The sequence below is a fragment of the Ctenocephalides felis genome, unplaced genomic scaffold, assembly GCF_003426905.1.
Source record: "Ctenocephalides felis isolate EL2017-DRISC unplaced genomic scaffold, ASM342690v1 CF-g0.4_SCAFFOLD_03573, whole genome shotgun sequence".
In the NCBI taxonomy this organism is placed as follows: Eukaryota; Metazoa; Arthropoda; class Insecta; order Siphonaptera; family Pulicidae; genus Ctenocephalides; species Ctenocephalides felis.
The window spans coordinates 19,247,823-19,261,452 of record NW_020539727.1 but is presented as its reverse complement, the minus strand read 5'-3'; the positions used below and the strand labels follow the sequence as shown (position 1 = coordinate 19,261,452).

The 13,630-nt window shown below is 27.6% G+C and overlaps 1 protein-coding gene across 1 annotated transcript in view; it reads right to left on the bottom strand.

Annotated features, from left to right (window-relative positions):
• Nucleotides 1–13,630, bottom strand: part of LOC113389714 — an 88,412-nt gene that overhangs the window by 44,607 nt on the left and 30,175 nt on the right. The window contains exon 5 of the mRNA XM_026626729.1: nt 1,814–2,482. Coding sequence (XP_026482514.1) covers nt 1,814–2,482 — 669 coding nt within the window. The remainder of the gene's footprint in view (nt 1–1,813; nt 2,483–13,630) is intronic.

Genomic DNA, 13,630 nt, shown 5'->3' with positions numbered 1-13,630 from the left:
TCTTTAAATTTAATTTTATTGATAATTTAGAATTTAGAATTGATAATTTAGAAATTGTCAATTTTTTTCGATGTTTAAAATTTTTTTTAAAAGAAAAAACATTTTTTCTAAATATTTTGTAAGTTTGGAAATTTTAGAAAATATTTTTTTTTTAATTATCTAAAAACACTTAAAAAATTGTGAAACAAAATATTTCTTTCGTCAAAATACCTAAAAATTTGTAAAAGAAAATACTTATATTGTAAAAATACTTAATAATAATAATGATAATGATGATGATAATGATAATAATAATAATAATATAAGACACTTGAATTTGTTAAAATATCATAAAATAACCTAAAATTTGTTAAACAAAATAATTATATTGTAAAAGTATTGCAAAGCTTATTAAATTTTTTAAAAAATACTTGCAACAAACAAACTAGTTACATTTAAATATAATTAAAATTAACTAAATATAAATAAGTTTATAGTAAATAATTTAAATAATAAACTAGTGGGGTGTATGGCATCGTGCCTTAAAGCAAATTGCTTGAACTTCGGTACCGTAACGAAATGTTCGAGGAATATTAAATGTTTTCAAATAGATTATTATAAATATTGTAACATTGTCTAATATTTATAAGAATTATATAAACTGAATTGCAAAGTTGAAATTATTTGTTTAAAGTATATTAGAACTATAGTCAGAAATAAAAATAAAATCTGAATTATTTTTTATATAAAAAAAATATATAAAAAAAAATTAAAAAAAGTTGAAACAAAAAAATTTTTTCTTCCAAAATCAATTATTTTGTTAAGACAAACAGAAAGTTTTTTGAATCATTTAAATCGAACGCTTAGTTCTCTCAAAAACTGCCATTTTTTACACATTTAGCTCTATATCTTCGAAATGGTGGGACTTGTCTTTGCCAAAAACTAATCACCTCTTCTCCCAATCATTACAAATTGAATGTTTTTAGATCATTCAAATCCGATACTCCGTTCTCTCAAAAACTCGATTTGTATTTTCTGCACTCTTTGCCCCGTATCTCCGTAACGGCTGGACATGCCTTTGCCAAAAACTAATCAGCACATCTCCCTATCAATAGGAATCGAACAAAATAGCAAAAATAGTGAAAGTTACAGTATTTGTTGTAATAATATTAGGTTGTCAAATATCTCCCTTCCGCTTTTTTGCTATTGGTTTATAATACAAAAAGGCGGAAGGGAGATATTTGACAACCTAATATATTTGAAAACGTTTAAAATTTCTCGAATATTTCATTACGGTACGGAAAGTTCCAGCAATTTGCCTTAAGGTACGATGCCATACACCACTAATTCTCTGTTACAATTATTCTATTTTTATTATAATTAATCTACAGTAGAACTCCAATTATCCGAATTAATGGGGACCGGGACCGATTTGGATAATCAAATATTCGGATAATCAAATATTCGGAGTTTTTTTTAAAAAATTGCCATTGGAGAGAAAAAAAGTTACGTTTTGATATTGCACTATTTTTTTATTGAATTAAATGAAAGAAACATGACATTTTCACATGTTTTAAATATGAATAAAATGTACTTATGTACAAGTTTAGAAATAAAAATCATTGTTTTGTAAACATCTCCGTCAAATCAAAACAAACAATGTGCCTACACTGGCTTCGCTGGTGGAAGAATAATAGCGCACTTAGACTTTTTTTGGACAATTATTTTTCTGAAAGTGATTCGGATAATCGGCGATTCGGATAGTCGGAGTTCGGATAATTGGAGTTCGGATAATTGGAGTTCGGATAATTGGAGTTCTACTGTATTTCCTTACCTTGTCGATCATAGTTAGCCAAAGACGAAGCAATCAGAGGCATCCTCTGCTGCTGGTACATACTGCCATCAAATCCGGTCATCCAGCCGTTTCCGGGTGAAAATCCGGGATAAAAACTACCCAGCCCATATTGCGTGGAAGTAACAGTCGGTGAAGACCACATCCAGGACGAAGGATCTAAGGATGACCTCGGCAGGGCGTTTCTGAACAGCACCAAGGACTCTCTGGGGCCCCACCAGGGGACGGGAACCGGCACTGGTACCGGAATTGGGACAGGGACGTACTTGGGACGAGAACCACAACTTTGACAACACTGAGGGGGAGGATCTAGAGGTGCTGATGCTGAGGATACAACTATTGAGGAGTCTGGTGGTGGTGTATCTATTATCTTGACTTCAGCATCTTGTTCCTTATCCTGGTCTTCAACAATTACCTTATCTTCCTGTTTTTTTTCCCCGATTTGTGGTAAGTTGGTGCCAGTTGAACTTGGTTCAAAGTAGTCCCAATCGCACTCACAATCGTTGTCAAAATCTTCCTCTTTGCTGGAAGAATCTGAAGACGTCAGGAAGACCAGACGATTGTAAGAAGAAGGACTTGATGTTATTTCTGAAGATATCGTCCTGGTGCGTCTGTTGCTGTGGGATGCTATCGGAGTTGTTGGAACTGATACTGGAAAAAAAAATGAATTGATTATTGGGGTACCAGCTCCTGTACTATTTATGGTAAATTTATGTGTTTATTTATTATTTGTGTTGTAACTTTTGAACGGTTTGTCTGAGATAAATGAAATATTTGGTGAATTTGTATAAAATTAAATTGTCTATGTTTTGTTCTAATGATATAATGCCCTACAGGAACTCGGTATACTTTAAAATCGCATTTAAACTTAGCAAAACAGTCTGTAAAGTTAACGCCAGGTGCAATAAGTTGGTAAATGATTTGTGTATTTGTTTATTTATATCTCTTGTAACTTTTAAACGGTTTTTCTAATGTTAATAAAATATTTGGTAAATTTGTAGAAAATTAAATTATTTATAATATTTTCTAACATCATAGTACCCTACAGCAACTCGGTGTACATTAAAATCGCAATTGAAAAGTGATAAAGACTTATAGCCACAGTACAAAACTTGCAACTTTATGCATACATTTCTTATATCTCTTGTAACTTTCAAACGGTTTGTCTAAAGTAAATAAAATATTCAGCAAATTTGTACAGAATTAAATTATCTCAAATATTTTCTAACATTATATCACTCTATAGCAACTCGGTATACTTTAAAATCGCATTTGAACTTAGCAAATTAATATGTAAAGTTAACGCCAGGTAGAACAAGTTGGTGTAAATGATTTATGTATTTATTTATTATATCTCTTGTAACTTTTGAACGGTTTGTCTGATGTAAATAAAATATTCAGGCAATGTGTGCAGAATTAAATTATCTCAAATATTTTCAACACCACAATAAAAGAATACAATTAATAGATCTAACACATTAATTAACAATAAGTTGTTCTACCATATTATTTAAAATAGATGTGTGTATGTATGTGTATATGATACATACACATGTATCTGTGTGATAGTCTGTGTAATGTACTTTGTTTATAATTGTATGTATATTTGAGTTTTTTTTTTTTCTATATTATACCAAAATTAAAATATAATTTAGAACAGTAATAAAAGGTGAACCACTGGGTTTTCCTTTTAAAACTTAATATGTTGTTTGTCAAACTAATTACTCAATGTCTTTTTATTTAGACAGATTGTAATTTATAAGAAGAAAAAAATTTGTTTATTATATTTCTTGTAACATTTACCATTTGTCTGATGTAAATATAATATTCGGCAAATTTGTACAAAATTAAATTATGGATAATATTTTCTAACATCATATTGCTCTACAGCAACTCGGTCTACTTCAAAATCGCATTTGAATTTAGCAAATTAATATGTAAAATTAATGCCAGGTGCAATAAGTTGGTAAATGATTAATGTAATTGTTTATTGTATCTCTTGTAACTTTTGAAAGGTTTGTCTGATAAAAATGAAATATTCAGGAAATTTGTGCAGGATTAAAGTATCTGTAATATTTTCTAATATCATATTGCTCTACAACAAATCGGTATACTTTAAAATGGCTTCAAAACCTGGTAAATAATTTTCCTAGCTGCAGGTACATTGTTAACCGTAAAGTGCTAGTACATACATTTCAGTTGTGCATTTATTTATATAAATATATCTCTCGTAACTTTTAAACCGTTTGTCTAAAGATAATAAAATATTTGACAGGTTTATATAAAATAAAGAATTTAGAACATTTTCTAACATCATAAAACCCTACAGCAACTCGATATACTTCAAAATAGCAACAGAAAATAAAAGTATTAATTTAAACCTTGAGTGCAATTCTTTGCTATATCTGTTGTATCCTTCGTAATATTAATCTTATATTTTTTTAATATCCAGAGAATTTGTAAAAAGTTAAATAATTTATAATATTTTGTGACAACATAACACTATACAGCAACTCGGTATAATTTAAAATCGTAATTGAAAAAAATAATTTGAACATATCACTCAGACAAATGAATCCTTTTTAAATCGGTGCAGCAGTTTTTAAAGAAACGTATAAAAAAGTTGAAATTTGACTTTATACATACACTTATATACAAACACACATTTTTTCTAATATTAAATATTAAAGTTAAACAAATCAACAAATGATTGGATGCGCCAAGAAAAAACTTTGGATTTGGACTTTGTCTTCGCATTTGAAAAATTAAACAAATGTATGTATATATATGTATATATATATATATATATGTATATATATACAAATGTATTAATTACACATGACTAATCATGATTTGCATTAGCAATTTATAACAATTATGGTATTGAAATCTGCACAAACGTTGACCTAGAAATCCAGATTTTCTCAGAAGATACAAAATTGCAACAATAGCTTTTTTTTAAAGATTGACTCTCATTAAAGATTCAAATTGGGAATAGAATTGCATAATTTATTTGCTGATTTAAGAGGTCGATTTGGACTTGGACATCCTACATAAAATAATGTATATATATATGTATATACACTTTTTTAAATTCATTCATGGGCGTAATTTTGCAATTTACTTGCTTAGGTTAGTATTTTAAATATAAATCAATTTATTATTCAAAATCTATTTATATCACATTTATGTAAAAAAACATTTAATCACTGAACTTTGTGAATAAATAATTAAAAATACTCAAAAGAGTTACTAACAAAAATAAATTTTAGCTCCAAAACATCATACAATGCAAAAAACTTCCATGAGGATTGACATATAGTAGATCTATCTTCTGTGACGATTTTAAATTATACCGAGTTGCTGTAAGTCATTATAATATTAGAAGAATTTATAAACCATTTAATTTTGAATTTTTTTCTAATATTTCACTATTATAGGGCAAACTATTTAAAAGTTACAGGAGTTGCAGTAAAAAAAACGCAAGAATAAAATTCTGACTTCATAATGAAAACGCTTAGAGGTATTTTTAATTCTAATTTTGAAGTATACCGAATTGCTGTAGGTCATTATATTAGAAAATATTTTAGATTATTTAATTCTGTATAGATTTGGTGAATATAAATTTCATTTATATTAGACAAACCGTTTAAAAGTTACAGGATAAATAATAAACAAATGTACAAATGAATAAGTCCTAATTTTTGTATCATAAATAGTATCACAAAATTAAATAAAGATTAAAAAATTTTAATAAATAATTTGTGTTCATATATAAATTAAATTTCAGGCTATACTTCACTACTTATTAATAATATTATTTACTTTTTTATTATATTTTTACAAACTATCACACGCATAAAACACAAATCACTTTAGCTGTTTGAAAACCGATTTTAAACTAATTTTTTTAATATGAATATAAATTGAACCTTAAACAATACTATAAAAATATTTTATTACTATTTACCTAAGTTTTGTTTTAAAATTTACAAATTCAGCTGAGCATGGCGCAATCTCAATAAATAAGTTTTAGTAGTTTGCAAACCATACTAAATAATTTTTTTTAACCACTTTAAACCACGATTTCAAACCCATAAGCCCCAACAATATATAAAATAGACTTCAAACTAAATTTTTAATTAATTTTCAACACAATTTTCTATTTATTACAATTTTAAAACGATTTTTAAACTCCACAAATGCGCATATCCATTCCTCGGTCTGTTTGGTACAATAAATTTCACACTTCTGACAAATATTTTTTTTAAACACTTAAAACACCGATTTTAAACCCATAAACCCCAACAATATATAAAATAGACTTCAAACTAATTTTATAATTAGTTTCCAATACAAATTTTTCTTAATTACCGTTTTAAAACGATTTTTCAACTCCACTAACGCTTATATTCATTCCTTGGTACAATCAATTTAACACTTCCAAAAAATAATTTTTTTTAATCACTTAAAACACCGATTTTAAATGCATAAACTACTACAATATATAAATTAGACTTCAATTAATTTTCAACACAATTTTCTATTTATTACAGTTTTAAAACGATTTTTAAACTCCACAAATGCGCATATCCATTCCTCGGTCTGTTTGGCACAATAAATTTAACACTTTTAACAAAATTTTTTTTGACCACTTAAAACTCCGATATAAATTAAACCAACTAAACCAATATTTAAATTAAACTTCAAACTAACTCCATAAATAATTTTCAAAAATATTACTTTATTATTACAATTTTAAAATAATTTTAAAAAGTCAAATGATGCACACAAACTTGCGCACTGGATAAAAATTGCAGTAGCATGAAATATTTTTTTTTATACTTTACACTACAAATTTTAACGCAAAAATTATGCCAAAATATTAAATAAACTTCAAAGTACATGCACAATTAATTTCGGAAACTATTTTCATATAAAAATCGTTGTAAAAACGTTTTGGACGCCCGCAGACACAATAACATTCACAGCCGTGTACTTCACTCAAACTAAATATTTTTAAGCCACTTCAAAAACAGTTTTTGAACACAAAAACTACACCAAAATATGAACAAAACTTCAAGCTACGTCCACAAATTAATTTCCTCACAATTGTCTCATCACTACTATTTTAAAACATTTTTCAAACAACTCAGGTGTCTTTGCGCACCTACACCCGAAACCAAATTTCCCAAGCGTGTACTGCACGCAGAACAATTTTTTTTAACACATTTCCACACCGATTTTCACCAAACAAACTACTACAAAATTTAAACTAAACTTGAAACAATCTCAAAAAAATATTTTCATTACAATTTTCTTCAAATTACGGTTTTAGCAGTGTTTTTAAACAGTCCGGCCGCGCGCTCGCAAGTCCGAATTGTCTGACCGTAAAAGACCGGCTCTCTCAGGTTAGTGGTTTTCGAGGCTCGCAGTCGGCCGAAACGCTCCGTTGGACTGCTGAACATCCGAAGCGATTATTTTACGTTTGAAATGGAAAAGTTGACAGGTGTGGTCAAGGAATCGAGGGAAAAGGGTAATAGAAATATAATAGACTTGAAGGAAAAAATATATTTGCATTAGGGGCTTGTAAAATTGTTTTTAGCATTAAGTGCACTTTTTCGTTACAAAATTTACATCTTTTAAATTATCAGAGAAAAATAAAAAGTGCATTTGGAGAGTTTGTGCAAAATTAATTTGTCTACAATATTGTCTAACATTATAAGTCTGTGCAACAACTCGGTAGATAAATTAAAATCGTTTCAGAATGTTTGAAATAGTTTTTTGTTTTTAGGGAAATTTGTTATTGACAGGATGTATATGCGCAAGATTGTTTACAACATTTTAAATTTTTGTTGCACGTATATAGTATATTTGGCAAATTTGTACAAAATTAAATGATCTACAATATTGTCTAACATCATAAGTCCCTAAAACAACTCGGTATACTTTAAAATAGCTTCAGAAACAATACAATATTAGGTTGTCAAATATCTCCCTTCCGATTTTTTGCTCTTGGTTTATAATACAAAAAGGCGGAAGGGAGATATTTGACAACCTATTATTTTTTTTACGATTGAGAAACTTATTTATTGAGAGTACACTTACGCATGAGATTATTTATAACATTTTAAATTTTTGTTGTATGTATATAGTATATTTGGCAAATTTGTTTAAAAATTAATAATCTACAATTTCGCCTTACACCATAAGTCCCTACAACAACTCGGTATACTTTAAAATTGCTTAAGAAAATATAACGTATATAGTGTATTTGGTAAATTTGTTTAAAATTGAATTATCTATAATATTTCCTAACATCATAAGTCCCTACATCAACTCAGTATACTCATAAAACATAATATTGGCAACTTATGTCTTCAGCAGAAATTAGATGATAAAGTTGCATTTATTCGTTCTAAAATTTGTAACTTTTAAAATATTCAAGAAAAATAAATAGTGTCTTAAGCAAAATCGTACAAAATTAAATAATCTACAATATTGTCTAACATTGTAAGTCCCTATAACAACTCGGTATACTTATAAATAAATCGCAATAAAACAAAAAATATTCTTAGCACACGTCTTGAACTGAAATTAGATGCAAACATTCTTAAAAAAATTTATAACTTTTAAACTATTTGTGGTTTGTAAATAGTATATTCGGAAAATTCGTACAAAATTCAATAATCTACAATATTGTCTATCATAAGTCCGTACAACAACTCGGTATACCCCTAAATCATTCGCAAAAATGAGACTTATCCAAAAAATGCATCGCTTATTATATTTGATCCATTTCAAAATGCATTTTATATATAGTACACTTCCTTAAATCAACCCACAAAAATTTTACGAAATAAATTATATTATAAATTTATTAAAAAAAATATTTTGGGGTGGATAAATATTAATATGGACCGTACAAAAAATAATCTTGTCCACCAATGCAAATGAAATGTTTATATACTCTCTGTGCAATACTCGGCTGCAACAGTTGTTCGACGTTTCGTGTTTTGCCTTTTTGTTGTTATTTTATTTTACTACATATATAGGTACATATACATTAATATATATATACATACATATATATATATATATATATATAAATGTATATATGTATATATTTGTCTGCTGACTCAGAACAATTCATTCACCTGCCGTCCGTCCGACACACTCGACTGACCATATTACTCTGTGTTTCTAAAAATTTTATTAAAAAAGCAGTAGAACCCCGTTAATACGATTTTATCTCATACAACAACCCGCTTAATACGCCACTTTGTAAAGGCAAATTTAGGCTTTATCACACCTAAAACGCTTTTTCGCACGAGGCGCGTTTTTGGTCTGGTTTCTAGGAGATCGTCTTAAAGGGGTTTTACTGTATAATAATAATAATAATGAACAATTTTATTAAAAATATAGTAAAACCCCTTTAATACAATTTTACCTGGTACTATTACCCGCTTAATACGCCACTTTGTAAAGCAAATTTAGACTCTATCACACCTAAAACGCTTTTTTGCACGAGGAGCGTTTTTGGTCTGGTCTCTAGGAAATCGTCTTAACGGGGTTTTATTGTATGTTGATAAACTAGTGGTGTATAGTACTTGGTCTGGAAAAAAATTCCTGACACTTCTTGTTTTTTTTTTAAACAAATAGTAGACGAAGAATTTTGTCTCATTCGATTTTAAAAACTATTTTTTTCTCAACTTTAAATTTATGAACAAATGAGACTTACAGCATTTATATGTACTTCATAAAATATTGTAAAATTATTTATTTTATTAATAATTATATGAATGAACTATTTATTTTAAATTTTGAAGAAAGTAGAAATTATGTCAATTAATCTTTGTTATTTATTTTTTTTTATTTAGTTTGATAAATATTTAGAATAATTTTCTAAATTATCTACTTACAGAACATACGATGTAAAATCAATCTAGAATTTCTAAAAAGTCTCCACTTATAGAAAAGATATAAAATAATAGTCCCATATAATAACAATACAGCAAAAATTTCAAAAAATGACAAAGACTTCATGTCATTTTTGCTGTTAAGCCTAAAATTTGTTCACAATAATAAACTTTTTGTTTAAAGTTTTATTAAATTAGTAAAAACAATTTTCATTAGGCCACTACCACAAACCTATTTAAAATAAACTTTTTAAATAACAATATATAAATTTAATTCTTAATTAAAATTTAGTCATCATAAAATCGTTACAAGTATCTTTAAATTTTATATATATTTTTTTAATATAACATTATTAATATTTTTTAAAATATTTTTTTTAATGTTGATAACATTATTAATATTTTTTAAACGAAAAACTATTATATATTTTTTTTAATAAATTGTATACGCAGGTTGTAATAAAAAATCACCTCAATATACACTTTAGCATTTTAAATATGATTTTACACATCAGTAATTAAAATTTTCATTTAATTTTTTGAGAAATTTGTATAATTAATTATTGAAATATAATTTTTATACTTCTTTTTATCAAATTTTGTCCTGAATATAATATATATAATATATATTATAATCAGGTTACGTACACAAAACGACTGAAAATTTCAAGGAAAATGCGCAAGCGTTTTGCGATTCGTTTATCAGATATATACTAATAAATAAATAAATATATATATATATATATATATATATATATATGTTAATAACAGGTGTATAGTTACACTGATAACAAAATACTTGTCACGTTAAAATGAATGGATTCTTATCGATACAACATTTTGAGTGTCGCAATTTAAATACGAGGTTTCATATTGCGATTTTAAAGTATACCGAGTTGCTGTAGAACTTTATAATGTTAGACAATATTTTAAATCATTTATCTTTAAACAAATTTCCCGAATACACCATATATATTAACGGAATAGCTTTGATGTTATGCAATATATAAAACCAAAGTGCGTTTTTGCAAAAATTAACACGTTCAAGGAGTATTTTAATATTTTAAAGTACACCGAGTTGCTGTAGGGTCTTATGATGTTAAACAAATTTATAAATTACACAATTTTGTACAAATTCACCAAATATTTCATTTATATTAGACAAACGGTTTAAAACTTACTAAACTAGAAATATAATAAATAAATGCGCTAGAAACCAAGTAAGCTTGGGCATTTATGCTTTTGGGAGCATTCATTTTAATAGGTAATTTTTCAAAACGATTTTAAAGTATACCAAGTTGCTGTATGGCGTTATAATATTAGAACAAATTATAATAGATTTTATACAAATTTGTCAAATATTTCATTTAATTTAGACAAACCGTTCAAAAGTTATTGTCAATTCAATATTAAAAAAAGTTTAGGCAAAAAATTATAAAAAAATAATTAATAATTACTATTATAATAATTACTATGCAAACAAAAATTCAAAAAGAGTTATAGAAATGATTTTTTAGACAAAAATATGAAATAAAGTGCAAATAAATTAAATATGTTTGAACAATTTGTCAATATAAAAAAATTAAATAAAATATATTCAGTGGATTTTAATAAGAGCCACAGCAAAGCGTGGCCGGGCAGTCTAGTTTATATATACATATATATATACATATATACATATATATATATATATATATATATATATATATATGTAGATTTATAAAAATATTTAACTAGAAACTATGCAACCAACCTAACATATATGTATATAAGTCTCAAGGCGAAGAATAAAACGTTTCTAGGTCAATATTTAATAATTTTTAGTGCTTTTTCCAACTGAATTATATATATTAAATTTTAATATTGTTCCTGAAGTATCACTAAGATATATATAAAAATTTCAATAAAATCTATTCACTACTTATTTTTGATTAAAAAACATTGAAAACAGCACTGAAAAATTTCTGCTGAAAAAGTTATATAATGTTTAATGTTTTACAAGCAAAATTTTGCGTTTCGCCGTTAAATAAAAATAAACGGCTTGCATGATCGCAAAATTAAGAAATGCTAGTCCTTATCGAGCTTTATCGAATGGCTTTTACATTTTCAAAATCGGTTCAGCAGTTTTTGAGAAAACGTCGACGACAGGTCAAATAATGACTCACCCACAAACTGTTTATAATATTAGTGCCAAAGGATTCAGAATGACTTTAAACGTCAAGGAGATACAAACAAAACAAACCAAGGCGTGCCCTTCATCAAATCGCTTTTAAAAATTTGAAATCGGTTCACTCGTTTTTCAGAAAAAGTCAACGACAGTTTAAGTATTCGAGCACGCCCACAAAATGTAACCAATACAATATTAGTGTCAAAGGATTCAGAATCGCTATAAAGGTCGAGAGAACACGTACAAAACAAACCAATGGGTATTCTTGATCGATTAGCTTTTAAATTTTTGAAATCGGTTCAACCGTTTTTGGGATAACGTCGACGACAAGTCAAATTGCAACACCCAGACTTACTATTATCAATTTTGATAGCAAAAGATTCAGAATGACTAAAAACGTCAAGAAGATATGAACAAAACAAACCAATGGGTGTTCTTCATCAAATAGCTTTTAAATTTTTGAAATCGGTTCAACCCTTTTTGAGAAAACTTCGACGACAGGTCAAATTTTGATACACAGACTTACTTTCGCAAGTTTTAATGCCAAAATATTCATAATGACTATAAACGTCGAGAAAACATGTGCAAAACAAAACAATGCATGTCGTCAAATAGATGGCTTTTAAATTTTTGAAATCGGTTCAACCGTTTTTGAGAAAATATCAACGACAGGTCAAATATTCGAGCACATCCTCAAATTGCAATCAATATTAGTGCCAAAAGATTCAGAATCACTATAAACGTCAAGACAATACGTACAAAATGAATCAACACTTGTCTTTCATCGATTGGCTTTTAAATTTCCAAAATATGTTTAATCGCTTTTGAGAAAACGTCAACGACAGGTCAAATTTCGAGCACACCCTCGAAATGTAATCAATATTAGTGCCAAAAGATTCAGAATGACTATAAACGTTGAAAAAACACATACAAAATAAACCAACACGTGTCTTTTATCGAATGGCTTTTAAATTTTTGAAAGCGGTTTAGTTGTTTTTTAGAAAACAGCCAACAACAGGTCAAATTGTAACACCAAGACTTATTCTTATCAATTTTGGTAGCAAAAGATTCAGAATGACTTTAAACGTCGAGAAAATACGTGCAAAACAAACCAACGCGTGTTCTCAATCGAATGGCTTTTAAATTTTTTAAAACAATTCAATCGTTTTTTAGAAAACGTCAGTGAAAGTTTAAGTATCGATACACCCACAGACAGTTTTTAATATTAGTACCAAAAGATTCAGAATGACTATAAATGTCGAGAAAATACGTGCAAAACAAACCAAGGCCTGAACTTCATCAAATGGCATTTAAATTTTTAAAATCAGTTGAGCCGTTTTTGAGGATACGTCAACATAAGCTTTCGTATTGGCACGCCCACAAACTGTTTCTAATATTAGTGCCAAAAGATTCAGAATGACTATAAAGGTCAAAAAAATACGAACAAAATAAACCAAGACATGACCTTTATCAAATGGCATTTAAATATTTTAAATCGGTTCAACCGTTTTTGAGAAAACATCAATGGAAGTCCAGACTTTGGCACACACATACTTTTATCAATTGTGGTACCAAACGATTCAGAATAACTTGAGAAAAAATCAGCAAATCGAATTTTCTAGCAAAAACACAAACTTTAGAAAACCAAGAAGTAAATTCTCTGGTCCAAATATAATTGAACTTGGTAACAACCTTAAAATTCCACTGACAGAT